The sequence below is a fragment of the Myodes glareolus genome, chromosome 6 (assembly GCF_982192425.1).
Source record: "Myodes glareolus chromosome 6, mMyoGla1.1, whole genome shotgun sequence".
Lineage (NCBI taxonomy): Eukaryota > Metazoa > Chordata > Mammalia > Rodentia > Cricetidae > Myodes > Myodes glareolus.
The window spans coordinates 25,934,103-25,962,035 of NC_142031.1; the positions used below are offsets into that span (position 1 = coordinate 25,934,103).

General features: G+C 48.0%; 1 protein-coding gene and 1 pseudogene across 1 annotated transcript; both read left to right on the forward strand.

The window, feature by feature from the left end:
- Window positions 1–27,822, forward strand: Vax2 (ventral anterior homeobox 2). Its single transcript, XM_048416637.3, has 3 exons — window positions 1–247; window positions 22,997–23,184; window positions 27,153–27,822. The coding sequence occupies exons 1-3, from the start codon at window positions 1–3 to the stop codon at window positions 27,582–27,584; spliced, it is 867 nt and encodes a 288-aa protein (XP_048272594.3). The 3' UTR covers window positions 27,585–27,822.
- Window positions 10,197–10,293, forward strand: LOC125388564 (U6 spliceosomal RNA; annotated as a pseudogene).
- Window positions 27,823–27,933: the final 111 nt, after the last annotated feature.

The window sequence follows — 27,933 nt, forward strand, 5'->3', positions numbered from 1 at the left end:
ATGGGCGATGGGGGCGCGGAGCGGGACCGCGGCCCCAAGCGCCGGGAGGAGCATGGTGGCCGGAGCGGGCGCCACGGAGACCACGGCGGAGCGGAAGATTTGCGTGCTGACACGGATAGTGGGAGTCCGAGGGAGGTTGCGGCGACCTCGGTCTCCAGCCCAGCGGGCTCCAGGGAGAGAGGCGGAGATAGCGAGGGACAGCCCGCGCTCGGTGAGACGGACCACTGCCGCCGCATCCTGGTACGAGGTAAGGGGACAGCCGCGGCTCTGGTTCCTTGGGCTACCATGCTGCCCTTCTTGGGCACTCTGACCTCTCTACAGCGTCCATCACTCAGTTCATATACTGGTTCATTCATTCGGCAGTACACCCAACAAATATTCCGAGTGCCTATTGTGTGCGGGACACTGAGTTGAACGTAGGGGACAAAGCAAGGGCTGGAAAGAGTCCCTGTTTCTCCGCCCAGCAGTTCGTCCTCCTGGGCTGATCCTTTTTCTCTAGGCCCATCCCGGCGGGTTGCTGTAGTAAGAGATGCTAATCAGTTGGGGAATCAAGACCCCGAGAGCCAGGGCCCTCGGACAGCGGTTCTCAGAGCAAGAGTGTTGAAAGTGTCACGCGCGCTCCGCAGGGACAGGATAGGGAGGAACCCGAGTGGGCAGATGCTGAAGAAGGCCGACCCTGCAGGCAGGCGGAGTGCTTCCCCGCCTTAGCACAGCCATGTTTCCCAGCATTGGGCCTTGCGTGGGTTAGTGCCCACACAAGGCTCGATGGGCCGAGGAAGGCTGGCTCGCCGCGGCTGCGCTGACCCAGTTCCCACTAGCTTGGACGCCGACTCTGGGCGCCCCATCCGCCTAGACTGGCTGACTGCTTTCTTCCTCAGCTCCGTTTGCGGTCACTCTGTTTCCCAATCCTTTTCCCGCGGGGAACTACCCTTCACAGCACTCTCCTACCACTGCCCATCCAGACTCAGGCCCCGGTATCAACCTCCTGGGTCTGGGCCTCTCCAATGTAGAATTCTTTCTATTTTTGGGTCCTGCCCTCAGCTGGGCCTGGGGCCTGTTGTCCTCCGCCATCCTGGTGTTTCGGATTCGCTGCTCACTTGGCTTCCCCTAGCTGCCCTTATGGAGCCTCTTCATCCCACGTGCTCAGAAGGCCACCGGCCACAGCAAATTTCCTCCCTTCTGCCTAGGAGAACCTAGGTTTCTCTCACCTGAGAGAATACCTTGGAGCCAGTGGAGTATAGCTTCCTTGTATCTTTGAGTGGCCCTGGACCTCTGAGATCCAGCTAGGGCAGGGCATAGGGACGGCCTGCCTGAAGGCATAAGAAGCTGTCTTGAATTCAGGAGAAGGGAAAGGAACACTCCTGGGAATAGGTGTGGTCACTAAAAGATTGGGTGGCCAGTGCCACTCTAGGGACCCGCATGGAATTAAGGCAGTCACACCACAAAGATGTGAGGACTTGTTGGTCATTTGGGGTTAAATTAGAATTCCGTTCTGCCGGTTGAGGGGTTCTGAGTGCAAGTGTATCACCAGTTGAGTTTCACTGAGGAAATCTGCAAGGCTTCCCTCCAGAGATGAAGGCACAGTCTAATGTTCCCAGCTCCTAGGGTAAGGTCTCCAGTCCTCACCAGTGCTGTGCATCAATGCCGCCTAAGAACAGATCTATCTTCCTGTCAGGTTGACTGAGTTTGGAGCCCAAAGACAACCCACCGCCCATGAACCTTTATGTAGAACAAATAAACCTTGTTCATGGGCATCAATGGGATTGTCTCTGGGGCAGACTCTAAAAGGTGGAAGTAAAAAGTGGCCCCCTCTTTCTGGGATAGAACCACTTAAGTCATTCAGGGACACATACGTAGGGTTGCCTGTACATCGTCAGGGATACACTTGTGTAGTGTACTCCCACAAGGCTGTTTGTTCTCTTACATTTGTAAAGTATAATGGAATTATTAACTATGAAGTACAGTTATCCACCTGCCTGCAATGGAAAGCAATTGCAGCCCTCACAAATCCCTCTGCCCCTCCCCCATTTAATGACAAGGATGTTATTACTGGCCTGAAATGCCCCGGATGTCGTTTACTGCTAATCCCTCCGAGGCAGAATCACTAGTGTCCAGCACTGCTCAATTACTTGAAGCCCCACCACAGCTAAGGGTGGATGGAGGCTTCCATAAGTGAAACCAGCCCAACACTGGGGCAGGGAAGCCTTCATTGTCCAAAATAAACAGCCCTCACATATGTCCTAAGCACATTTTACCCTGGTCCCCTGATCCTCTGAAGACATATTTTCCTCATATCTTCCAAGGCAGTCATTAAAAGGTGCAAGGGAGAGGATCTTTGCCCTGGCTGCTGGGAGGGTAGGGAGGGTAGAGAGTGATTCTTTCCACCCTCCCTCCCACCCCTGGTTGTGGGATGGATTGAGAAAGATCCTTAGCCCTGGAAAGTCCAAAGACAGCTGGAGCTAGAGGTGAGCAGCATTGGTGTCTCATCTCTGGCCTGACTGCCCTCCAGCCTTGGTGGTTTCATCTCCAGCGAGCTTGCTAAGGATCCAGTGTGCTGCCAGGACCACAGAAAGCACTCTGCAGGATCCCCACAAATATTTGTTGAAGGAAGGAGTGGGGAGCCCTTGGGTGACCTACAAATCCTGTCTGATGGATGGGGCAGTGTGATTTGGTAGTCAAGCCCCTGTTAACTACTCCCCCCCACACACACACACACATACACCATGGACCCAGGGACTGGGACTGAGCTCCTGGGGAAAGGTGAAGAACAACTGATAAAGGAGAATCAGACCACCTTGAAGAAAAGGAGGGGGCGGGGTGGTTCTTCTCTGTCTTCTAGGTAACCCTGCTTGGCCAATGTCTCAGATTTCCTCTGAGAATGCAAAGTTGGGAGTCCAGGAGGCCCCCTGTTCTGCTCACCAGCCTTCAAAATGGAGGCATTCTCTCCAGCGGTTGGCATAAGTACTGTGCACCAAGATGACAGACCAGACAAGGACACACCACAGGCTTCCACACAGTGAGGCTTCCTCCAGGACTCCACAGTCTCTAAGGCCCCTAGGCATCTGTTGTGCAGGGCCTTTGGCCAAGGAGGGGTAATGTGGAAGGAACCTTTTGTTTTATCTTGGAAGGGGCTCACCAATGGGGGCAGGCGAGGAATGGGGCCTCCAAGCTCTAACCTCACCCTGTTGTTGGTCAATCCTGTGCTTACTCTTTCAATGGAGAGGGATTGGGACAGGCAGAAGAGAGACAGTGTAATTTACAGAGCCCTGCAATTGATAAATAAGCCTGCCGCCTCCTTTGGCTCAGCCCGGTGGTGCCTTCCATATCAATCCAGACAAGAAAGCTCCACAGCTTTATGGTCAGTGCCAGGAGGCACCAATAATCTGCTCTGTCAGAAGAGCCCCTTGGAGCCTGCTGCCTCCTCTGCAGGTCTCCAAACGCTAGCCAAGACTCATCGGAGGCACCCCAGCCTTTGGGAGAACCATTTCCGAAAATGGCAAATCCTTCAGAGGAGTCCACCCGGCTAAAGCGCTCTGGAGAAGAAACTGGACAGATGCACCCGGTGCTTGGGGACCCAAGAACACTGGGTCTTTGACTTGAAATGACTTGAAACGACTTGAGCATGATTTGGCCCTTCAAAACTCGCAGCCAGCCGGGTGGGAGCACCCAGCACGCACACCCAGCCCAATGGTTGTGTGGGACTGGCCTGCCTTCTACAGCTGCACCGGGGAAAGCGGCGCAAAGGACAGTGGCTTCAAACAGCTGACTCTCTTCCACCACGGAAGGCTAGGCTCGATTTCCACGGGCCCCTGAGCCTGGGGAGACCTCCAGGCTGCAGGCCTGGCCTTGCTGGGCAAGCGCCGTGCTTCAAAGCCAGGGCCTCATTGAAATACAGAGAGCTAGGCAAAGTCCCAGTCTTGGGCCTCTGGGGTGTCCCCGAATCTCAGTCTGTGGATACATTCGGAAATCTGGTCCGGCACACAACCGCCTGCCCGAAGCAGATGTTGAGAGCTCTAGAAGACTCGTTCAGGAAACCGCATTTTGGAATTTCGGAAGATTTTGTTTGTTTGTTTGTTTGTGCTTGTTTTTTAATTTTAGTGTTTGCCGGGTGCACTTTAATTTTTCCCCGTTGTTTCGTTTGTTGTCAGAAGAACCGCATTCTCGCCACTGGTCTGTGCCCCGGTCATTTGGTTCTGTGTTTTCCCCTCTGTGTACTAGCCACACTCCCCACAGGAAACCGAAGCAGGCCGCAGAACGTGGCCTTGTTGCTGCTCTTCTGACCAAACCTCGTTTTTTTAGAGAACGATTGGGACGAGTTAGAGGGCTCTACACAATCACAGGACCCAATGAGGGGTGGCTGGGAACAAATCCCTGGAAAGCTGGAGCTGGGAGTGTGGATCGCTGGGGCTGGGGAAAAATCCGTGTCGCGTAGCAGGGCGGCCTCCGCTCTAAACTCGCCTTCAGGCTACCGGCGCCATCCGCTAGAAAGGACGTCTGTGCATCACGTAGGCCTCGACGCCATTGCTCAGCTGCCTCTGCCTTCTGTTTCTCTCCGGGTTGGACACATCTCTTCCATTTCATTTTAATCGGGGGCGACAGGGGGAGGTTTTTTGCCTTCCCTTTCCTGTTTGTTTCATATGAAAGAAATTGGCCTGGTTCTCCGGGGATCCGACGGCTGTGAAAGCCCCTGTTCTGCACCGCAGGTGGAGTCGGTCTGAGAAAAGGCGCTAAGTGCAGCAAGCCCTTCCGCGGAGAGCCAGAGTAGCCTAGGAGCTCCTAGTAGCCAGGAGTATCCTGCAGAAGGGAAGGGCCCCTAAGCTCTTCCACCGCCTGCAGACGCCGGGGTTTTCCAGGGGCCTAGACACTGCGGAGAAGGAGCAGCGACCGGTGGGGATCTGGTCTAGAAAGCCAAGGGCGGATGAAATTAAGTAGGTACAGGTTTCGTTGTTGTGACCAGAAGCAGGGTGTCAGCCTGCAGAGGCGGCGCCCTCTAACCGTTTGCTCTCAGAGCTGTGCCTTCCTTTCTTCTTGACTTAGTTCACAGACACCACCGTGCACTCCTGTGTACCTGAATGAATAAAGCCCGAGGAGCTTCTCAACCTGGAGATTTGCTGTGGAGACTCGAGGCTTCCAAACTGCGGCACTGGGCTCCTAGACAGCACAGTGGCAGAAAGGGAGGTGTCAGGAGAGCGGGCAGTCGGAATCCCCATTCTCTCTGTGCCCCTGGGAGGTGGATTCCTTGCCTGCCCAGCCCACGCCATTTTTCCTTTCTCAGCACACAGTAGGCACTCAAATATTTGCCAAATAAATGAAAGAAGACCATTTGCTGCTGTGACCTATTTCTTAAGCATGAGGCGGCTAGTGACCACTCCCCAACGAATGGGGAGTTCGTTGCACATTTGTTTGGACAGGAGGAGCATACAACGTAAATGCTAAGGTGTGAGGTCGTCAGAACCTTATTCTTAAAATTCCTAACTTTGGGAATCGCTTTAGAAAAACTAACATAGGACAAACTTAATTTCGTGTGTGTGTGTGTGTGTGTGTGTGTGTGTGTGTGTGTGTGTGTGCTGATCATAGGGCTGGGAAGGCATTGTTGAATCTCTTGAAAGGTCGTTGGACTTGCAGGATAGCAGTGGAAGTGCCAGTAAGGTTCCAGCAGAACCTAGCCTAAACGGATTGTCCAGAGTGGTAGCCAAGAATTTGCAATGGGTGCAGAGACAGGAGGATTGCCTCAGCTTCAAGGTTAGCCTCCTCATGGTCTATCAAAAACCAAAAGTAAAACAAAAACGAAAACAAACCAAAACAACAACAACAAAAATATCTAACAACAAATTAGCTAAAACCACTAGATAATTCTGCGTCCTGCCAACCCACAAGGCTATGGCAGCTTAGAAAATAGAGCTGTTCTTTCTTTTGCTGAAGGTTTGACCTCCCCGACTCTGACATTTGCCTGGGTGCCCTTGCGGGCTTGCGGGGAGGAACCCACACCCTCATGGTACAGCTTAGGCCGGCCACACTCAACCACATCGACTAGCCCGTGGAGGGCTTTAATTCCAGAATACAAGCCTCACAGGAAAACAGAAGCACAGGATGCGGGAAGCCGCATCCTTTCCTTGCGTGCTCCTCCAGGTGATTTCCTTATCCTATTTTGAAATTCACCTTTAAAAACTCTTAAAGGTTCCACCAGCTCAGTGTCCTTGATGGTGCAGTAAGCTAATCATGTTGCCCGGGGAGGACCTGCATTTGGTCCAATTTAGTACAAATACCGTGAAATGAATTCCCAAGGCCCCAGGCTTTGTGCAGATTTTTGTAATGTTTCAGTGAAATAAATTCCTAGCAGCAAAACTGCTGATTTGAAAAAGATTTCACTCAATTGTCAAGTAGGGAATCACCAAAATCTCCATAATATCATCATCTTTATTATATTATTATTATTATTATTATTATTATTATTATTATTATTATTATTATTATTATTTGGTGTGTATGTGTTCACTCATATATGGAGGTCAGAGGACAATTTCAGGAGTTGGTTCTTCCTACCATCTGGGTCCTGGGGAAGGAACTCAGGCTGTCGCTCCCAGGTTCTCTGCCTAGGACCTGCTGAACCTTCTCACCAGTCCCCAATCTCCCGCTCCCCCTTTTAAAGTCTAAGGCAAAAAACTCTTCCACTCTTTTTGGCCATTTGCATGTTTTTGCACATTTGTACAGCTATGTTTATTTTCCTACCACTGCATTTAGATGTAAAGAATTCTTGCGTATATTTAACAAATATTTGGTTTCTTTGTATGGCTCTTTGTCACATAGCCGGTGCCTGATGAGTGGACATTGAACTATTTTCTGTTGCTATTGCATACATACTGCAGTAAATAAACCTGGGGGGGGGGGTTGTTGGTTGGTTGGTTATTTTCATTTGCTGGGTATATCTGTGAGGGAGCTCCTCAAAATGGGTTACTGGGTCAAAGGGTGTCTTTGTTTGATTGTCCTTGGCAGTGACAATTTGCAGGGCTACCAAAAATGCTGGACAGTTATTTTCCCATACCCTCTCTGCACCTCAGGTGCTGGACAAGCCTCCCCCCACCTTTGAACTGTTTACCTAACCCCATCTCTAGACCTATTTTTTATGTTTGTTTGTTTGATTGATTGATTCAGAAGGTTGCTTGTTGTTAAATATTTTACAGTATGTGGAGGGAAGGAATGGGTGGGTGTTGTGTATGCACAAGGCCAAGAGAGGTAATTGGATCCCCTGGAGCTGGAGCTACAGACAGTTGTGAGCTGGATCATGCTCTGGTCCTTTGAAAGAGCAATATGCTTTTTCTACAAGAGAACAGTCTGCACTCTTAAGTGTTAAGTCATATCTCCAGCCTCTGGTTGTTTTTGGTTTTTTTTTTTACATTTTTATTTATTTATTGTATGTATGAGTGTGAGCGCTTGGCGGTCAGAGGACCACGTATGTGGAAGCAGGGGATGGAACTCGGGTCCTCGAGCTTGGCAGCATAGCACTTTGACCAGCTAAGCTATTTGGATGGTCCCTGGTTTTGGTATTTTGAGGCAGTATGTACATGTAGTCCAGGCTGGCTTAGAACTCACTATGTAGCCAAAGTTGATCTTGAACTCTGGAATCTTTGCCTCCATTTCCCCGTTGTGTGTGAGAGCCACCACACCTGGCCTGCTTACATATTGATAGATATTGTCAAATTAGTCTGCAAAAGAGGTCTAGTAATTCACACTGCTTTGCCTCATCCTTAGACATTGTGGGTCATTTAGACATGGTCAATGTCACTGGAGGAGGTGGCATCCAACTTCACGTCTTGGTTAGTGAAGCTGAGTGTCTTCCCACACCCGGGAGCCCAGGGGCATCTCCTCTGCAGCCAATTGCTGGTTCTTCATTTTGACCATATTTTCAAATACTCCTTTCCTCATCAGCCAATAGAAATTCTGTATATAGTCCCCCGCATTGCTCTCAGTTTTATTGTGGTTGTTCTAGTTTATAGCTTGATTTTCAATTTTATGATGGCCTTTGTTTTCTTTGGTGTAAGGTGTCTTTTTAATCATATAGTCCATCAAGCTGGTTTGCCTTGATATAGACAGACAGACAGACAGACAGACAGATAAAGACTCTTACTTCCCTGCATGATGTATGATGTTCCTAGTAATTGAAACATACAAACATGCGAGTTACATATTGCAAAATCGGGTAGTGTTTTCACAAACCCTTTTTCTCATTTAGCAAATGTTATGTGGAAATATATCTAGAATTCTTTCATTCTTTTTTGAATAAACTTCACAGTATGCAATTGTGTAGCTAACATGTTATTTATTTAACTATTTTTTTACTGATGGGTATTCAGGTTGGTTCTTTGTCACAATTCTAAACTCCGTGTGTGCGTGTGTGTTTTATTCATGGGAATGTCAGTGTGCACGCCCTAAGCACCCAGTACAAGTGCATGCAGAGGTCAGAGCAGGACAAGGCATGTTGTCCTCTATCCCTTACTGCCAATTGCCTTGAGAAAGGCTCTCTCACTGAACTGGAAGCTCCACATTTTGCCATTTCTACCAGGCTGACTGACTGATGAGTTCAGATCCATGTGGTGTCTCTGCCCTCGAGTGCTGGGGTTTTAGGCACACACCCTAGCTTTCTTTGTGGGTTCTGGGAATTCAAACTTAGGACCCTGTGCTTGCAGATCAAGCTCTCTTACCCAGCGAGTCATCTCCCTAGCCCCAAGGCTGCATCTTAATTAAACAAGTAGTTTTTTTCTTAATCTAATTTATGGGAAATATGGCAACAGTGAGATCATTCTTCTATATTAAGGAATTGTTGCTTTGGTTTTTATTATTGTCATTTCGTTTTGCTTTGTTTGAAATGGTGTCTGATCCTGTCTTGTAGTCATTCTCCTTCCTCTGCCTCCTGAGCTGGAGTTGCAGGTGGCCCTCCACACCTGGCATGGAATCACTCTTAACTTTTATTGCCATACTATTCCTCTGGCCAAGTTTCTTAGAGAGTCTCTTTGTGGGTAAAGTATTACGATGGTTTGCTAAAAAGTGTGGCCATACCAAAGAAATAGAACTGTTTCCGAGATAATAATTGGAACACAGGGAGGCAGTGAGCATCCATATGCCATTCTCTTTCATTTTGTATGTGTTTGAAATGTATCATAACAAAACATCTACAATAATTGAAATCATTTCACATATATACAGTGTGGTTACAATTACAAGATAAATTCATAGAAGTAAAAATTTAAAAACATGCCAGATAGTGATGGTGCATACTTTTAATCCCAGCTCTTGGGTGGTAGAGACAGACAGATCTCTGTGAGTTCGAGGCCAGCCTGGTCTACCGAGTGAGGTCCAGGATAGCCAGGGCTGCAGAGAGAAACTCAAAAAAAAAAAAAGAAAAAAAAGAAAGAAAAGAAAAGAAAAAAACTAAATACAACAAAGCCATTCTAGGTATTTATATATTTTATATCAAATGTGCCAGCTCACATTCCCAGCAAGCAAAATCACACGTGTAATTTCACTGCTTCCTTCCAGAAGAAAACCTTCCAGACTAAACCTTTACAAGTAAAAACAAAAACAAAAACAAAAAAAAAACACAAACAAACCCTCAGAGTTTCCAACTACTAGTAAGGTTAAACCTACTAATATTTATTCTGCATTCTTATTTTATCTGTTGTACACTTGATTACTTCTGTGTTGAATTAACTTCTCTTACCTCAAGTTTGAAAGAGTTCTTTTTAAAAATTTAATATTTACTTACTGTGTGTATATGAGTGTATTGCCTGCTTATATGTATGTGTGCCTTGTGTGTGCAATGGGTGCTTGTGAGCCGCCATGTGGGAGCTGCCGTGTGAGTGCTGGTTGTGAAACCTGGGGCCTTTGTGGAACAGACGTGCCCCCAATGGCTGAGGAGTCTCTCCAGACCTGCAAGGGCTACTTACTAACACGAAGGAAAGAAACCCTTCTGTGGCTTGTGTTGTAGACATCCCTCGGGTCTTTTTCTTTTTTCAATCATTCTGAGATTTATTTTGTTTGTGAATCGAAATTGAAACTGTCATCACATCTAATGACTGTCTCCTTTGGGCATTCTAGATTTTAGTTCCTGATGAGAAATGGAGAGGGGAGGGGGGGGAAGAAGGAGTTAGAATGTGGAAATGCTGAATTTGTGGAGGGAGGAATCCATTCTACACAATCCCGTGCAGACGCACACATACATTGGAAAAGACACGGAGAAAATTAGCATGGCCCCTGTGTGAGGATGACATGCAAGTGTGTGTAGCATTCCATATTAAAGGAAGAAAGAAGAAAGAAAAGAAAAGGGTGCTAGGCACACTTACCCTCCTGGTGTTTTTCCTTGTCAGTAGCATCAATGCTATGTAAATGTTGTTAATGGTCATTTTTTTTTTTTTTTGGTTTTTTTGAGACAGGGTTTCTCTGTAGCTTTGGAGCCTGTCCTGGAACTAGCTCTTGTAGACTAGGTTGGCCTCGAACTCACAGAGATCCGCCTGTCTCTGCCTCCCAAGTGCTAAGAGTAAAGCCAAGTGCCACCACTGCCCAGATCATTTAAGAAATTCTTCACTAAACATTTTGATTTGAATCTGCTTGGATCCTTGAACAAGCACAGAAACACACATCTAAGAGTTGTCTGACAGGTCAGGAGGAAGGTTGGGGGACAGCGGGAGAGTACTTGTCCCATGTGCTCAAGGCGCTTGGTGTCATCCTTAGAACTAGGGAAAATTTTGTCTTCAAAGCAAACTAAATACTTCAAAACATTAAACAAAGGATGCTGGGAGAAATTTTCCTTCTCTGATCAACTTCTAGTCCCCAGAGGAAACAGAAGGAAAGGCACATTCCCTGCCAGACATACACACACATACACACACACACACACACACACACACACACACACACACACGACTTGCTACTGTGTGGGTACATATGAACACACAGGAGTTTACTTTACAAATACATAACACACACACACATACCTACACATATACACATAGATACACACACATACATACATATACACACATGCACACATACATACCTACACATAGATACACACACAAACAGACACACACATACATACACAACTTCACACATACTTGCTGTCTCAAGTGACAGCGTCTGGTGAATGTCCACCCGGGGTTACTAGATGAAGACATTCCTCATTCTTACTAACGGCTCCAGAGTAGCCAAAGACTCGCTGGCTTCACCAGCCATTCTCCTATTATCAAGCTTTCAACATGTTTTTTGTTTGTTTTGCTTTTAATGAAACTACATTGCAGTGGATTTGTCTTCATCAAATTCCAGTGTTTCTTTAGGACAGACAGTTCTTCAAGGGCTCTAGGAGGGCCCTCATATTTATTGTTGTCTATGTGCTTATTTATGGATTGTATTGATTTTATGCTGTTGGTCTCACACAGACAATGGCTCTCCAGTACACCATCAGTCCCTCTGCCTTTCCTCCTCTCCCTGCAGTCCTATTTCCTCTTCTCTTTTATGCCGTGTGTGTCTGTGTGTGTGCACATACATGCATACATACATACATACATACATACGTACATGATTTGCAGTGTCTCTGAACAACTCTAAAACCCCAGAGTGTGAGAGAACATGTGTTTTTGTCCAGTTCTGCCTGATTTCATTTAACTTCAGTTAATGCAGTAGCCTCTATTTGCCAGCAAATGGCTTCTTTAATTAAAAAAACCTCCATCTTTAGAATCTCTGTGTGCATGTGTGACAAGCCACAGCACTTGTATGGACGTCAAAGGACAACGTTCTGTGAGTCTGCTCTCTCCTTCCACTATGTGGATCCGGGAGACGGAAACCAGGTCACCAGATTCAGTAGCAAATGCCTTAACCCCCTGAGCTCTCACCAGCCCCCAGTTTAATTCTTCTTTATGGCTGAATAAAACTCCATTGTGTTACCACATTCTATTTATCCACCCCTCTGTTGATGGACACCTCGGCAGAGCCTGATTCTTGGCTATTGTGAATGGGGCTGCAGTTGCCTCCACACCCAATACTCTTCATATTGTGTCCATTTGCATTTCTATTAGAAGCTTCAGGGAACCTAATTACTCTGACTCTGGCCAGCAGCTTTCCTAGTCTGAGAAATATGATGTTTCAAAAATCCCAAGGACCTCAAACTGCTCTCCTGGTCCTGTCTCTGACTTACTGTCAGCCTGGGCACTTCCCATTTTACTTTATTTTTAAAGTTTGCTTATTTTTACTTAATGTGCATGAGTGTTTTGCCTGCATGTATGTCTGTGCACCACATGCATGTGCAGCGCCATGGAGGTCAGAAGAGGGTGTCAGATAACCTGGAACCAGAGTCCCAGACAGCTGTGATCTGACATGTTAGTACTGGGACTCGAACCCCTGTCCTCTGGAAGAGCAGCCAGTGCTCAGCCACTGAGCTACCTCCCCACCAACACTTTTTATTTTAATTAACCACTTGTCTTTCTTCATCTCTGGAGAATTTGTTCAGCTTTCCATGGTACCGGCCAGCTTTGGCCCTGGCCTCGAGTGGCTTGTGTGTATTCTGACCTTGAGACGGTTCTGCCTGGTAAGTGTTCAACTCTCACTCCCTGGAGAAGCATTTTCTCAGAAGCACTCTCATGGTCATTGCTTTCCTCTGATGTCTCTTGTGTTTTTCCTTGATTTTTGAAGCTCTGTTGTTCACATTTAAGTGTTAATTTGGTGCTGCATACAGCGTCAGATAGATCGCCTTATTCCAAACAATGCGCTAAGTGTTCAGAGCCAATGTCTTGAACAGTCCTGCGTTTCCTCCAGCTAAATTGAAATGCCATCTTTGTAGGACATTCAGGATCCCTGAGGTGGTGTGGCTCTGCCTCAAAAAGCTCCTCTCAGAGTCTCTCTCACCACTTCAGCGACTCTGGATTTATCGTCGATTTTGCTGTTGTGGCAATGTGCGCATTGTCTCCTTTTTCTGTTTTGTTTTATATGTGTGTGTGCATGAATACAAAACTTTGTAAATACAAAACACAAATTTGTCTATTTGTTTGACACAAGGTCTCTCTATGTACAACCCTGACTGTCCTTGGAATTCATTACATGACCAGGCTGACCTCAAATTCAGAGATCCTTCGAAGTCTGCCTCTCAAGTGTGCAACCACATCCAGCTCTAGTTGGATGATTTTTATTGTCACATAGTCATTGTACATGGTGATGGGGTCACAGAGCCATTTTTTTTTCTGAGGCTGAGGAGATGATTCCTAGTAGAGCACCCATGCGAGGTGCAGGAGGCTGTGTGGGGCTGTTGGAGCCAGGAGGCAGACACAGAAGGATCCCTGGGGGTTGCTGGCCAACAGTCTAACCGACCCAGGAGCTCCAGGTTCTCTGTGAGAGTCTATCTGAAACAATAAGGTGGACAGCAATAGTGGAAGATGCCTCACATAGACCTCTGGCTGTCACACACTTGAATATCCACACATATGTACACACAGAGACATTTTCATACACATATATCATATGCTTTGACCAATTTATCCCTCCTTTACATTTCTCTCTTCTAATTATTCCCATTTGTTCCCCCAGTCTTGCTTCTACTTTTAATCCTATATACACTTATATATCATATATGCTTTTTCCCCCCGCAAGACAGGGTTTCTCTGTAGCTTTTGAGCCTGTCTTGGAACTCGCTCTTGTAGACCAGGCTGGCCTTGAACTCACAGAAATTTGCCTGCCTCTGCTTCCCAAGTGCTGGGATTAATGGCCTGAGCCACCACACCCCAGCTTGCCTCTTTATTTTTTCACCCAAGACAGGGTTTCTCTGCGCAACCCTGGCTGTCCTGGAACTCATTCTGCTTTTCAAGCTGGTCTCTAACTCTGAGCTCCACCTGTCTCTGTCTCCTGAGTGCTGGGTTTAAAGGCGCCAGCCCTGGCCCCATCACCGCCGCCACCACCATCTGGTGCCTCCTTTGAAAGACTTTTCCTTAACTATTTAAATTTCCACAGTAATCTTGCGTGAATTTTCCATAAGGAATTTTTATAGTGGCAATATTTTTTTCTGGATCAAGGCAGGAAGAATCTTGTCTCTTAGAAACCAACACATTAAAGAGAGATGTGGTGGCGTGTGCCTGTGATCCCAGTACTCCAGAGGCTGAAGCAGGACGATTGCTGAGTTCAAGACCAGTCTGGGCTACATAACACAACCTTGTCTCATAAATGAAAATGAATAACCACAAAGTCACACACAACAGCTTCTTGCAGAAAGGGCTTTCCTGGGGCAAGGTAGGAAGTCACGTCAGGGAGGGCGGTCAGGATGCTGTGGGAGAAGGGCCAGGGGCCCCTGTTTGATCTGGAGATTGAATTTGTAACTGTCAGGTCTTTTTTTTTTAAGGAGTGCGCCGCCACCACCTGGCCAGAGTTCCCTTTTTTATTTATTTATTTATTTATTATTTATTTATTTATTCATTATGTATACAATATTCTGTCTGCAGGCCAGAAGAGGGCACCAGACCCCATTACAGATGGTTGTGAGCCACCATGTGGTTGCTGGGAATTGAACTCAGGACCTTTGGAAGAGCAGTCAGTGCTCTTAACCACTGAGCCATCTCTCCAGCCCCAACTGTTAGGTTTTTTCATTATCTTCTCTGCTCCCATTTTTACATTGTTCTGTTTAAAAATTATTTTTTATTGTAAATAAATCAGTTATATTTAAAAATAATTTAAATTTATTCTTTCTCCCCTTTTCCCACACAGGATCTCTAGAAATAGAACCTTGTCTATTTTACTGGTCCCTATGTCCTCAGGGTCTAGAACAGTTCTTGGCACATTGATAAATATCTATTAAATGGTTAAATAGATATGATTCTTCTTATTTACATAGATGGAATAGTACTATACATCTTATTTTAACATATTTTTCAATAATATTTTATGTGTATAATGGCTTTGCATGTGTGTGTGCCACATACATGAAGTACCTGTGGAGGTCAGAAGAGAACTTCAGAGTCCCAGAAACTGGAGTTGCAGGCAGTTGTGAGCCAGTTGCTGGGAATGAATGACCCAGGGTTCTCTGCAAGACAACCCAGTGCTCTTAACTGCTGAGTCATCTCTCTAGCCCCCTAACTGTGTTATTATATGTTACTTTCTTACACTTAGTATCAGTTCACATGATCCTTACATCACTCTTTTTCACTTCTATTAGATACTTTATAGTAAGGGTCACAAGGGGTTCAGTTATTTCCCAGTCGAGAACATAGAGTGAGCTTTGAAAAAAATTTATTGTTATTGTTGCTTTGAGGTTGGGTCTCACTGTATAGCCCAGACTGACCTGAAGCTCATAGAGATCCACCTGCCTCTGCATTTTGAAGTGCTGAAATTAAAGATGTTCACTGCCGTGCCAAGCCTATGTTTTGAGGTTTGGTTTGTATGTGTGGGTATGAGGGTGTGATAAGTGCATAGGTAGAAACTGAGTCACTAGGTGTCTTCCACAATCATTCTCCGTGTGTTATTATTATGTATTTCTGTTTTGTGTAAGTATTTGTCCGCATACATATATATGCACACAGGTAGAGAATCTATAGAGGTCTGAGAGGGCTTTGGATCCCTTACAACTAAGGATGGTTGTGAGCCACCCTGTGGGTGCTGAGACCAAACCCGGTTCTCTGCAAGAGCACTAAGTGCTCTTAACTGATAAACTGTCTCTCCAGCCACTTCATCTTGGTTTTTGAGAGGTGGTCTCTCACTAAGCCTGGAGTTCATCAATTCACTTAGCTGTCTGGCCACTGAGCTCCAGGGATCCCTGTCTCTGCCCCCACTCCTGCTGGGATTGCAGACACCCACTTCAGGTCCTTGTGCTCACGCAGGGATCCCCTCGCCCACCGAGCTGTTTCTACAGAGCAGGGTTTTCATCCAACTGTTTATTGTATGTTTTATCTTTGGTGTTTTGCTCAGACAAGCTTTCCACTTTAATGGAGTCAGATGTGTCTTTTGTGTTTCTTCCAGTCTCCTGTGTATCTGCTTAGAAAGCTCCTAATAGAATCAGGGGTGGTGTTGCACATCTTTAATCCCAGCACTCGGGGGTCAGAGGCAGGCGGATCTCTGTGAGTTCGAGGCCAGTCTGGTCTACAGAGTGAGTTTCAAGACAGTCAGGGATAAGACACCTTGTGTTGAAAAAAGGGCACACTTCTAACAAGCAAGGTCCTAAGAAAGAGTCCTGGAACTGGAGAGACAGTTCCACAGTTAAGAACAGAAACCTGAGTTCGATTCCCAGCACCCACGCTCCAACTCACAACTCTCTGTAACTCCAGTTCCGGAAGGTCTAATGCACTCTTCTGTCTCCTCGGCCACCAGGTCCACACCTGGTAACCAGATATACATGCAGCCAAACACTCACACACATAATAAAATAAAGTAAATCTGAAAAATGAAGTACCATATTTTTGTAATGTCTTTACCATATTAATTTTTAAACCATTTTTAATTCACCATTTTATAATCAATGACTTGCTCTGAGATTTACTTGAAACTTGATATTTATGGTGGGGGAAAAGGTTTTCACTTAATTTTATTCCAAATAAATGATTTGTGGTCACTGGTATATTTAAGCTTGCTTATAAGCATACCCTGTCCTCATTTGGAATGTTCCTTCCAGGCTGAAGGAGTGGCTCAGCAGGTAAGAGCACTTGCCACTCTTGTAGAGGACCTAAGATCAGGTCCATTTTGAGTGGCTTACAAGCAACTGCATCTAACTCCAGCTCCAGGGGATCCAACACCCTCTTCTGGCTTCTGTGGGCACTGCACACACACGCGGGACAGGATGGTGGTGGATACACAGCTCCATCTCTGGACCCCCTTGTCTGGTGGTAGTGCCCCCTCCACCCTACTGCCTATTCGAGGAATTGCACTGGAGCTCCGTTCTACTTGTCATAGTCACACTCTATTCATTTACTTGGTATGTTAATATAGAGTATTTTTGACATTTGAGAGACATATGTCAAGGTCAGGGGATAATTTTCAGGAATTGATTCTCTTCCACTGTGTGTGTGTGTGTGTGTGTGTGTGTGTGTGTGTTCCAGGAATTGAACTCTGGTCATCAGTCTTGGCAGCAAGCAACTTTACATGCTGAGCCATCTCCACAACTCTAAAGCTCAATACCGCTTTAGCCTCATCCTGGCCATGTAAAATCGTGGTCTATCAGTTGCTTTAGCCTCATCTTGGCCATGTAAAATCGTGATCTATCAGTGGCTTTAGCCTCATCCTGGTCATGTAAAATCGTGGTCTATCAGTGGCTTTAGTCTCATTGTGGCCATTTAAAATCGTGGTCTATCAGTTGCTTTTTTTGCTGCCGTGACAAACACCATGGCCGAGACGACTTACGGGGTATATTTGGGCTTATGGTTCCAGAGGGTTAGAGTTCACCATCCTGGCAGGAAAGCATAGTAACAGGCAGGCATGACAGCTGGACTAGCAAACTGAGAGCTCACGTGTTGAACTACAACCACTCAGCAGAAATTATGTGCTAGGAACTCTCATTGGCTTTTGAAACCTCAAAGTCCACCCCCAGTGACAAACAAAGCCATAGCTCCTAAACTTACCCAACAGTGCCACCAACTGGGGACTGAGTATTCGAAATCTGAGTCCATGGGAGATATTCTCATTCAAATTTAACCCACGGGTGGGTTAGATTTTTTTCTAATAAACATTAAAATACGTTTTTGAAATGGCAGGTATTTCTCATGCGCTGTTTCAAATCATCTTACAGCCCACGGTGTGCACAGAGAGAGCGGGCTGTTACTATTGTTCTCTCTTGGTTGGTGACTCTGTGTGTTTGATGACAACACCGGACCCTGGGTTTGTAGTTTGTTTTTGTCGAGGTTACCTGCATATTTTGAAAGTCACATAAGTTGTAAGACACGTGCAGAAGGATCCCGAGTAGCCACCACCAGCCTGGTGTCGCCAGACACTTCCTTCGTCAGGAGTGTCTCACACATAACCATGGCACATTATCAAAGCCAGAGGACAGCCAGGAATGGGGCCGCACACACGCGATCCCGGCACTCAGGAGGCAGATCAAGGAGGGTCGAAAGCTCCAGACCAATTCGGGCTACATAGAAAGTTCCAGGCTAACCTGAACTTAGGAATTTTTGTCTAAAAAATTCAAAACAAAACAAAGTGCAAACGAGAAAATGACATAGAAAATTGCCAGGGGGGAGGCCTGAGAAACTGGGCCCTAGGCCTTGCTTGAGTGCCATCTGTTTGTGCTGTCACCATCTCTGTCTCCCACAGCCCTGCGATGCTGCGTCACACCCACAGGGTCACAAAATGACAGATCCAGAACCAGTGCTGCACCGCAGGGAGCTTCTTTCTTAAAAAAACTTAAAAACTTGTTTTATTTTTAATCCTATGTATATCTGCATGTGCGTATGGGCAGAAGTACAGGTGCCCTCAGTGTCCAGAGACCAGAGTCCAGTTCCCTGCAGCTGGATTACAGGCAGCTGTGAGTGGTGTCCTGGCTGCTGGAAACTGAACCCAAGTCCCCTATGAGAGCAGCAAGTGTTCCTAACTTATGAGCCAATTAGCTAGTCTTTCTTTTAAAGCCCTGCTGTCCTGGAATTGTACTATGTAATCTAGGCTGTCCTTGAACTCACAGAGATCCACCTACTTCTGCCTCCCAAACTGAAGTCACGCACCACTATACCTGGTCTACAAAAGGCTTTGTAATGCTCCCCTTGTGTGGTCAAATCATCCATCTGCCTCAGTCCCTGGCAGTCACCTTCATAATTTTGTCATTTTGATGTTATATAAACAGAAGCATGTGTACACGACATCTGGGAACTGAACTCGATTTTTTTTTATGTATATGGATGTTATGTCTGTGTGCCACACGCACATAGTGCCTGGATGGCCAGAAGAAGGCATCAGACCCTCCTGAAGTCACAAATGATTGTGATCCGCTCTGAGTGTGTTGAGAATTGAACCCAGGTCTCCTGGAAAAGCAACCAGTGCTCTTAACCTCTGAGCCATCTCTCCAGCCCTGGCTTTTCACCCCCTGTGCACACCAAGTCCATCATCAGCGACCCTTCTTCCCTGCTGAGTGGCTTCTCATTGTAGGTTTGAGCAGTTTCTCCAACCAGCCTGCCGCTGAAAACATCCACTTTCCTTTTGGAGGTTCTTAAAAGGAAATTTGGGGCCAGGTGTGTAGCTCGGTTGACTGAGTGCTTGCCTATCATGCATGAAGCCCTGGGCTCAGTCAGAGCACCAAACAAACCAGGCGTGGTGGAATATACCTGCAATCCAGCAGGAGGATCAGGAGTTCAAGGTCATCCTCTGCTACGTGAAGCGCTGGGGACAGCCTAGGATCATGAGTCCCCCATCTCAAAAACAAACAGGGCCCAGAGAGATGGCTCAGCGGTTAGAAACAGAAGACCTGGGCTTCTGATTGCCGACACCCATCTGGCAGCTCACAATTGTCTGTAAATTCATTTCCAAGAGACTGAATACCTTCTTCTGGCCTTCAAATCACACACGCACAAATACAAGCAAAATACTCATATATATGAAATAAAAATTAACATTAATTTTTTAAAACAGCAAAAAGAAAATCTGCTATGTACAGGTCTTTGTGTGGACATAAGATTTCACTTCTCCAGGACGAACACTCAGGAACGCAGTCAAGGGGTTGATTGCTAGTGTTTCTTTAGCTCTCTCAGTAGCCACAGGCAGCTTCCAGAGTAAACCCAACGTCTGCATCCTCAGTAGCCTTTGGCTTGCTCCCCTCCCCCCACATTTGTAATTGCTTCTGTTCTAACAGGCACACCTCACTGTGACTCTGTCTTGCTTCTCCTATCTCCTATGCGTGACCTGGTGCCTGAAGGCTGGTCTGCAGCTGCCTTTCTTGTGCAGTGGTCCCGAGGGAGAGAGCTCACCTTACTCCACTCCTGGATCTTGTACAATGAGAAGAGGGTGTGCCCAGGTGTGGCCTGACTTCCTGCTATTCAGGCTCATAAACTTCAGGGTGTCTCAGGGAGCCAGGAAAGAGGAGAAGCCTACATTACCACATATAAGCACCCTCCCTCCTGCCTGTCCCTGAAGATACCCTGCTCAGACCCACACCTTTGCAGAGTGGGAAGAAGTCTCTGGTTTCATCTGACCACTGGTGATAGAGGAAGCTAAGCAGAGAGAACCAGCTCCTTCACAAGGTTTCCATATTCTTCTGCTATATGGAAAATATTGGACTAAGGTGCTAAGCCACCCCAAGAGGCCCGTGGTTCCTACACACCAATAGCAAGACCTTCATCTATCAGACCCACTCATCTCCGAGCCTGGGTGGGGCCTGGGCTGGTAGGGTTCAGGCCCCTCTGAGCAGTGATGTCCTTCTCCCCCAACCCCGTACCATACCTTCCCTGCTCCCACTCACCTGTTTCCAGGGCTGACTGCACATGAAGATGAGATCAGGACTGGAGCACCCCTGAAGGGTGAACATCCACCGGGACAAACAGGAGCCATAAGGGTCGGATCATGGCGTGGGTGTGGGACGGAGGGGCTGAGATTCTAAAAGGAGGACTAGAGTCCTTTTGGGACTGCAAGGCAGGCAGCACCCCTAAATAGATATCCTGTCTTGTATTCTCCAAGTGAACTACGGACTTTTCCAGAAGATTCCTTTTGTCAACTGCTAAAGTCTTAGCTGAAACTTGTCAGCTATATGAAGGATGCTCCAGCGTGTTCATGGCTGGGGGTTGCTGTTTGCATGCTGGGGATTGAACCCAGGGCCCTGTGCCTACTAGGCACGTGCTTCGCAGAACTACATCCCCATCCCAACTCTGCTTGTTGTTCCGCTGTTATTGTTGGTTGAGAATGGCTTTCACTGTGTAGCCTAGGCTTGCCTTGAGCTTGCTGATATCTCTCTAGCAGCGGGTTTACAGAAGGAGTGTGCTACCCCTCTGGGCAGAATCAGGTGTTTCTGGAGTTTCCTGAATGCTGATAGGGGATCTTCAGGAATTTACTTAAAACTTGCTCCTCATCTATAAAATGGGGAAATGACAGGTCCATCTCCATGGAGACACCGGGAAAGTTCAAACTCAAGACCAACACCAGACCTGGGGCAGTGGCTGAAGAAGCACTCTGACCCCTTTGTTGCTACTCTTGCTTGTTTACAGGAATATAATATGTTAGGACTAAATCCATGACCCTGTTAGCCCCACGCTCTGATCTCTGCTCTCCCTCTTCCCGACAAGTCTCCTGCTTTCATATCTTTAAAAAATACTTTAATTACGTGTATGTGTCTGTGGGGGCCTATGTGCACATGTGTGTAAGTACCCAGGAGGTCAAAAGAGGGTATAGGGTACCTCAAAGCTGAAGCTATAGGTGTCGTGAGTCTCCAGATGTGGGTGCTGGGAACAGAACCCAGATTCTTTGCAAAAGCAATAGTTGCTTTTCACTGCTGAGCAGTAAGTATCTCTAACCCCATCTCACCATGCTTAGGACTGCTATGTAAGCCAGTTTACCTTCCCAGCACATAGCAAAAGCCGTCTCCGCGCCCCCTGGTGGACGTGATGGTCTTTGCAGCTGCGGGAGGTGGCACTTTTGCAGAGGTTCCCTTGAGTTGCTAAATTGTTGTTGTGGGTGTTGGTTTTGTTTTGAGACAGGGTCTTTTGTACCCCTGGCCTTGCAGGTGTGCAGCACCATGCCCTGCTGAGCGGGTGGTAAGCTTTTCAGGCCGGTGCTCCTCAATTGAGCGGAACAGCACCTTGTTTGACTGGTGGATCCCACGGGGTCCAGTGCCGCCCTGATTATTACCTGTGCGGACAGATTTCACATCAGTGGTGGGGAGTGTAGATTAAAGCGTTTCCCTTTCCGAGCGCTTTGTGGTGCTCTGTTGTGATCGTGGGCCGTAGGTCTTTGGCCTTTCTTTTTTGTTTTGGTTGTTTCTGTTTCTCCTCCTCCTCCTCCTCCTCCTCCTCCTCCTCCTCCTCCTCCTCCTCTTCCTCCTCTTCCTCCTTATTCTTCGAGACGGGTTTCTCTGTAGCTTTGAAGCCTGTCCTGGAACTAGCTCTTGTAGACCTGACTGGCCTTGAACTCACAGAGATCTGTCTGCCTCTGCCTCCCAAGTGTTGGGATTAAAGGCATGCGCCACCGCCTCCACCACCACCTGGCCTTTGACCTTTCTTAAATGGACCCCAAAGCACTAAAGAGGCTGTGTGTGAAAACTGTCAGCCTAGAGTCTGAAGTGGCTCAGTGGTACAGGGACACAACGAGTGGGGTGGTTCCCTGGCTGGAACCCAGAAGCCTAACAGGGTGGTACCAGACCTTGGGCTTCTCCTGGGGTTTCCAGCCTCTATTCTGATCTCTGTATCAATCAGTTAACTCCTTATAGACCCCAGGAGGGACCAGGGCTTGTTGTCTCCAGAAAGTCTTCTGTGACATACCACATTCAGTTCTGATCCATCTTCTCTGGACTTGAGAATGTGGCCTGTTTTGTTCTAGTTATTCCTCATTCTGCAAAGAGAACAGAATCCTGGGTGAGCATTAGTGAGTCTGCCCAGGCTATGATAGCTGACCTGACATTTTTTACTGTGGGACATTCACCTCTCTCTCCTTCTCCCTCTCCCTCCTTTCTCTCTGGTTCTCTCTCTCTCTCTCTCTCTCTCTCTCTCTCTCTCCCTCTCTCTCTCATCTATCTTTTGTCTCTCTCCCTTCTCCCTTCTTCTCAACCCCCCCACCATCCATTCATCTTTATCTTCATACCCGTGACATACATATGACTAACTACCTGGGGTTGCTGAGGAAGCTTGGCTCAGAGAGGCCCAGCAAGTTCTCTGAGCTCAAGTATCCAGACAGGGACCTGAGGATTCCTGACAGGATCTTATTAGGCCATGAGTTCAAGGTCAGCCTGGGCTACAAAGTGAAATCCTATGAAGAAGAGGGAGGAAGTGGAGGGGAAAAACAAAAACAAAAACAAAACCACAGATGATCTAACACAACTGGTGGATTAACCTGGCTCCCTTCACGGTCCTTGCAGATGCCAAGGGGACCATCCGGGAAATTGTCCTGCCCAAGGGCCTGGACCTTGACCGCCCCAAGCGGACCCGCACCTCCTTCACAGCGGAGCAGCTGTATCGCCTGGAGATGGAGTTCCAGCGCTGCCAGTACGTGGTGGGCCGAGAGCGCACAGAGCTGGCCCGCCAGCTGAACCTCTCTGAGACCCAGGTGAGAGTCAGGCCAGGTTTCCACCATCATGGCCTGTATCTGGGGAACGTCTTGGTGTATTAGGCCAAAAGCTGACATAGAGGGGTGTGGCTTAGAAGGAGCATACGTAAGGGAAAATTTAGAGCTACAGGTAAGACAGGGCCGATAGTGTCAACAAGAGGGCTGTGAGTGAGGGCACAGGCCTGTAATTCCAGAGTCAGGAGGTAGAGGCAGAAGCATCAAGAGTTGGAAGCCAGCCTGGGTTGCATCATGAGACTCTATGTCAAAGCAAACAAAATTTAAAAGATAAAGAAGAAAGGGAGGAAGGAGAGAAGAAGAGAGGAAGGAGAGAGGAAGAGAAGAAGTAAGGTGAAAGCAGGCAGAAGCACGTGCTGGGCAACCATAAGGACCCGAGTTTGAATCCCCAGCAGACAGTGAAAACCTGAGTGTGAGCTCCTGCAACCCAATGCCCCGTGTGGGACTGGGAGACAGAGAAGGGGAATCTCCTCACCCTTCTCGCCACAGGCATTTGCAGCACAGTGGAAAAGCAATGAAACCCTGTCTCAAACATGGTGGGTGGCAAGGATCGACACCCTAGGATGTCCTCTGGCCTCCACAGGCAGGCCATGGCACACATGCTCATATTCATACACGTGAATGTTCACAACATTTACATACGCGCAGGGAAGGAGGGGAGACAGAGTCGAGTTTCAGCAGAAGGGATCGTTCATGTGTAAGGAAAATGGGAACCCCATAGAGAAAAGGGACATTCAAGTACAGGGAATGGGTGCTTTAGGAGATGGCTGTTCTGTGTCACTGTTCGACGGCTGTGGAGAGACACCATGAACAAGGCAACCCCTATGAAGGAAAGCGTTTAACTGGGGGCTGGCTTACAATTTCAGAGGTTCAGTCCATTATCATCATGACGGGGAGCTTGGCAGCACACATGGCGCTGGGGCAGTAGCTGAGAGCTACCTTCTGCTCTGCAGGCAGAGAGAGGGTGACACCGGGCCTGGCTTAGATTTTCAAAGCTCTAAGTCGACCCCTGGGTGACATACTTCCTCCAACCAGGCCACACCTTGAAATCCTTCTAACCCTTTCCAATAGTGCCGCTCCCTGGTGACTGAGCACTCAGATGTGTAAGGCTGCGGGGTTGTTCTCACTCAGACCACCGTGGGGATACTGGCAGGTAAGAGGTGCCTCTGGGTGGTATCACTTGGTCCCAGGGAGCAAAGACTCCAGGAAGTCCCAGGCACAATGGCAGGAGCCTGCAGTCCCAGCTTCTTAGGAGGCTGAGGTAGGAGGATCGTGGCCCCTGAGCAGTCCAGGGAGAACTCAAATAAAACAACAAAGGATTCTGGGAAGTGATGGTCTGTGGCATAGTAGGCTGGGAACCTCTTTCTTCCTCCTAGTCCTTTCTCACCTGCTGTCACCTTCCCATTGTCTAAAGGTGACTGAGTTCCTCTTGTGGCTTCTCTAGAAGGACTGGCATTTTAACAGTAGCATGCTGGCTGCGGTGTGGCTCAGCTGCTAAAGTACTTGTCTAGCATGCAGGATCCCCAGGACTGCATGAACTGGGCATGGTGATAATTACACCTGTAATCCCAGTACTCTTTGGGTGGGGGCAAAATGGTCAGAAGTTCAAAGTCATTCTTGGCTACATACTGAGTCTGAAGGCGGTCTGGGCTGCAGGAAACCTTGTCTCAAACTGTATAAACAAACAGGCCCAGAGCCGGAATGCGAACAGATGAGGCTTAACTGGAAGGAGAGCCTGACTCAGTGGTCCTCTCCCTCAACTGGACAAGGGACAGGCTAAGGACAAGCTGCCAAACCCCAGTGCCGACAGAGTCACCAACTAGCTTAATAAGTGCTACTCCGGCTCTCTAGTCCCCGTACATTGTCCCTGCCCTAGGAGTCCAAATCAGCAGACTCGAGGAACCTCCTAGCATAGGAAAGAACCCAAGCCACCTCCACACTCAGGCATCCAGATTCTGTATGAGCCCACAGTCCCAGGAAGTGGCCTTTGAAGATGAATGTCTACTGCATGCCTATCATCCCTGCATTCAGGAGGCTGAGGCAGGAGGATGCAGGCTTTAAAGCCAGCCTGGGTTTCATAAGGACACCTTGTCTGATTTCTAAATTATTAATGGCATTTTCATTTTCAAACGAGCAAGCCATAGACTCGAGCACTAACCTCAGCCCAAGGAGATAATCTCCCGGGGGGGGGGAAATGTCTCTCAGCCCTGGAAACAACGCCCCTCTTCTGTTGAGGGACTTTGTGGCGGCCCTGCAAACTATCAGGACATGAAGTCACCAAGCATTTCTTGAGATCCAAGATGGCAACCTGCAGAGAGCCTGTGCAGAGCACTAAGGAGCCCAGCAGGGGCAGTTAGTGCCAGGAAACACCCCACAGGATACTGCCTGGCCCTTCAGCAAAAGGGCAGAGCAGAGCCTGAAAAAATCAGTACAAGAAAAACCAAAAATTTCTTGAAGGAGCAGGGATGGTTCAGAGGGATCTGAACCTGTCTCAGATTCACTGAGACTCCTGAACCAGCCTCTAGAAATCCTGGGGTTGATGGCAAAAAACACAGAGGCACAGTCATGAAGGTGCTCTACCTGCAACACATTGGAATCTCCCACAGGGTGTTCTAGAAATCCTGATACCAAGTCTGGAGACTGGAGAGATGGCTATTCTTCCAGACAACCCGGGTTCAATTCCCAGTACCCACATAGCAACTCACAACTGTCTGTAACTCCAGTTTCAGGGGATCTGACACCTTCACATCAATGCACAGAAAATAAACTTAAAAGAAAAGAAAAAAGAAATCCTGATGCCTCCATCCTGACCCAATCCTAATAGGAAGAATTTGGAATGAGCCCTGGGCACTAGGATTTACAGTGTACACAGGAAATTTGTGTGCAGTCAGTCTCTTGACCAACTCACATGACAATAGATGAAATGCCAGGCCCTCGCCCCAGCCCAACCTCCCCTTAACCTTCTCTCCACATCTAGGGCAACCTGCTGGGAGTCTCCTTCCCAGGCCTTCCTCTCCTTCTGCACATAGAACTCTGCCAACAGATGGTGCAGTGGGGGCACAGTCCCCCAATTTTGTTTTTCTGCACTGTCCATACCCCTTGTCATTGCCTTCTGCCCAGAATGGGTTTGTACCTTTCCCTGTCCCAGCGCAAAAGACAATGATGTTAGCGCCTCTCTCACTTCCTTCTCTCAGAGCCACTCACATGGCTGGACCTCTGAGGTCCTGAGAAGTTGGGGAAGGTGAGAAAATCTCCCCACCCTTTCCCTTTAGGGCCTCTGGGCCACCATTCCCTGCCACACACTGTCCCTGCTCACGGGTGAGAAGCACACACTCAGTTGACAGAGTATTTGTCCAGCATGCACAGAGCCCTGGGCTGCATTCCTGGCAAGGTACACCACTGGATGTGGTGGTATGGGCCTATAATTCAGCACTGTCATCCCAACAGGACGTTCAGAAGTTCAAGGTCATCCTCAACTGCATAGCAAATTCAAGGCCGATCTGGGATCAGGAGACCCTGTCTAAAATACAAATAAGTAAGTGGTAGTTGCTTGATTTGCTCGGATCTCAGTTAAGAGTCTGGGCCTAAGGCAGTGCTGGGAATTCCTACACCTAGGAGACGTCTAAGACCAGACACCTGGATAAAAGCAAGTGTGTTGGCTGTGAAGGGGAAATCTGACCCTTCAATGGACCCCCAAACTCCACCTCCTGTCTGCCAATCTGCTCCCATAGGCCAGAGCAACAGTGTCTACACTTGGAGACTTGAGGTCTCCAGTCAGGTCCTCAGTACAGGCGGTTGTGAGGTGACACTAACAATCTGCTCTTCTTTCTCCCCCTTTTCTCCCCCTCCCCACTTGTGCCCTTTTACCCCAACCACCACCTCCATTTCTCTTGGCTCTGTCTCCTGTCCTTCCCTTTCCCCTTCTGAAATCCCTGTGTGCCTTCTGCCCCAAGGTGAAGGTCTGGTTCCAGAATCGCCGCACCAAGCAGAAGAAGGACCAGAGCAGAGACCTGGAGAAGCGAGCATCCTCTTCCTCCTCCGAGGCCTTTGCCACCTCCAGCGTTCTGCGGCTGCTGGAACAGGGCCGGCTGCTCTCCGTGCCCAGGGCCCCTAGCCTCCTGGCACTGACCCCTGGCCTCCCAGGCCTTCCTGCCAGCCACAGGGGCACCTCCTTGGGTGATCCCAGGAACTCCTCTCCAAGCCTCACTCCAATGCCCTTGGCCTCAGCATCGTCCCCTCTGCCGGCCATCTGCTTTTCCGCAGCTCCGCTCCTGGACTTGCCAGCCAGCTACAAAGTGGGGTCCTCAGCATTTGAGCCCTACATCAGGCTAGAGCAACAGAAAGGAGGCAGTTCTGGCCAAAGTGACAAGAAAGCCGACACTTAAAGAGTCCCATCCCCGCGCGACACCAAGTCCCCAGCACAGCACTGTCCCAGCCTCTTGGCCCCCCCGTGAACTGTATTGAGCAGGCCTGAAGAGGAGAGGAGGGCACAGCATGCGCCTCTGCACCTGCCCTCTGCCCTCAGCTCAGAGACTGAACCAAATGACTTTGGTCCCAATGTACTCTCTGATGTGTGAGTGTCATGGGTGTGTGTGTGAGTGCTTGTGTGTGTGTCTCACTGAAATAAAGAAGGGAACTGGTCCCAGAAGCACCAAACCCACTCCCTTCTGTCCTTGTTCTCAATGTGTAGCAAAATGGGAGCCTCAAAAGGGAAGAGGTAGGCACTGGGTGGTC